We start from the raw sequence: 572 nt of genomic DNA on the forward strand, positions 1-572 counted from the left end.
ATCTTGCTGTGATATGGAAATTTCAAGGGTCTCTTTAATTTCACCTAAAGATATTTAAAAGAAATTCATTCATTTCTATTCACACATTTCTTCCACAAATACTTACATGAGTACTCTGGACCTTTTGCAGGCACTGAAAATCCACAAAGCAGTAATAGCTCTAGCCCTTAGAAAACTCATGATTTAGAAGAGAAATATACATTTAAAATACGAACAAACAAAATAAGCAGACCACCCTAGTCACATTAAGTGGACAAATATTAATAGCCTTTATATAAAATGCAATGAAAGTACAAAACAAGGCATGACATTATTATGGGGAGGCCAAAAAAAGCTTAATAGAAGCGGTATCATTCAAGTAGAGCTGAAGAACCTCCTTGCACAGAGAAGACATTCCAAGAAAAAGGGTAAGAGATTGTAGAAAACAATGGAGAGATAACACATGACAGGATCTGCAAGCAGAATGAAGTTTTATATGGTTAAATCATGAAGATGATAACATGAGGTCAGATTAGAAAAGAAAAAAAAGGAGGGTGAGGTTAGGGCCTCTTATGCCATACTAAGAAACAAAA

At 34.3% G+C, this 572-nt stretch overlaps 1 protein-coding gene across 1 annotated transcript in view; it reads right to left on the minus strand.

The window, feature by feature from the left end:
• The window catches only part of LOC103605231 (vacuolar protein sorting-associated protein 13C-like), a gene marked incomplete at its 3' end in the record, with an annotated part of 138,950 nt that overhangs the window by 14,129 nt on the left and 124,249 nt on the right, over positions 1-572 (minus strand). Inside the window, exon 36 of the mRNA XM_008589816.1 lies at positions 3-44. Within this exon, the coding sequence (XP_008588038.1) occupies positions 3-44 (42 nt within the window). The remainder of the gene's footprint in view (positions 1-2; positions 45-572) is intronic.

Source organism: Galeopterus variegatus, unplaced genomic scaffold (assembly GCF_000696425.1).
Source record: "Galeopterus variegatus unplaced genomic scaffold, G_variegatus-3.0.2 Scaffold5666, whole genome shotgun sequence".
NCBI classification, from domain to species: Eukaryota; Metazoa; Chordata; class Mammalia; order Dermoptera; family Cynocephalidae; genus Galeopterus; species Galeopterus variegatus.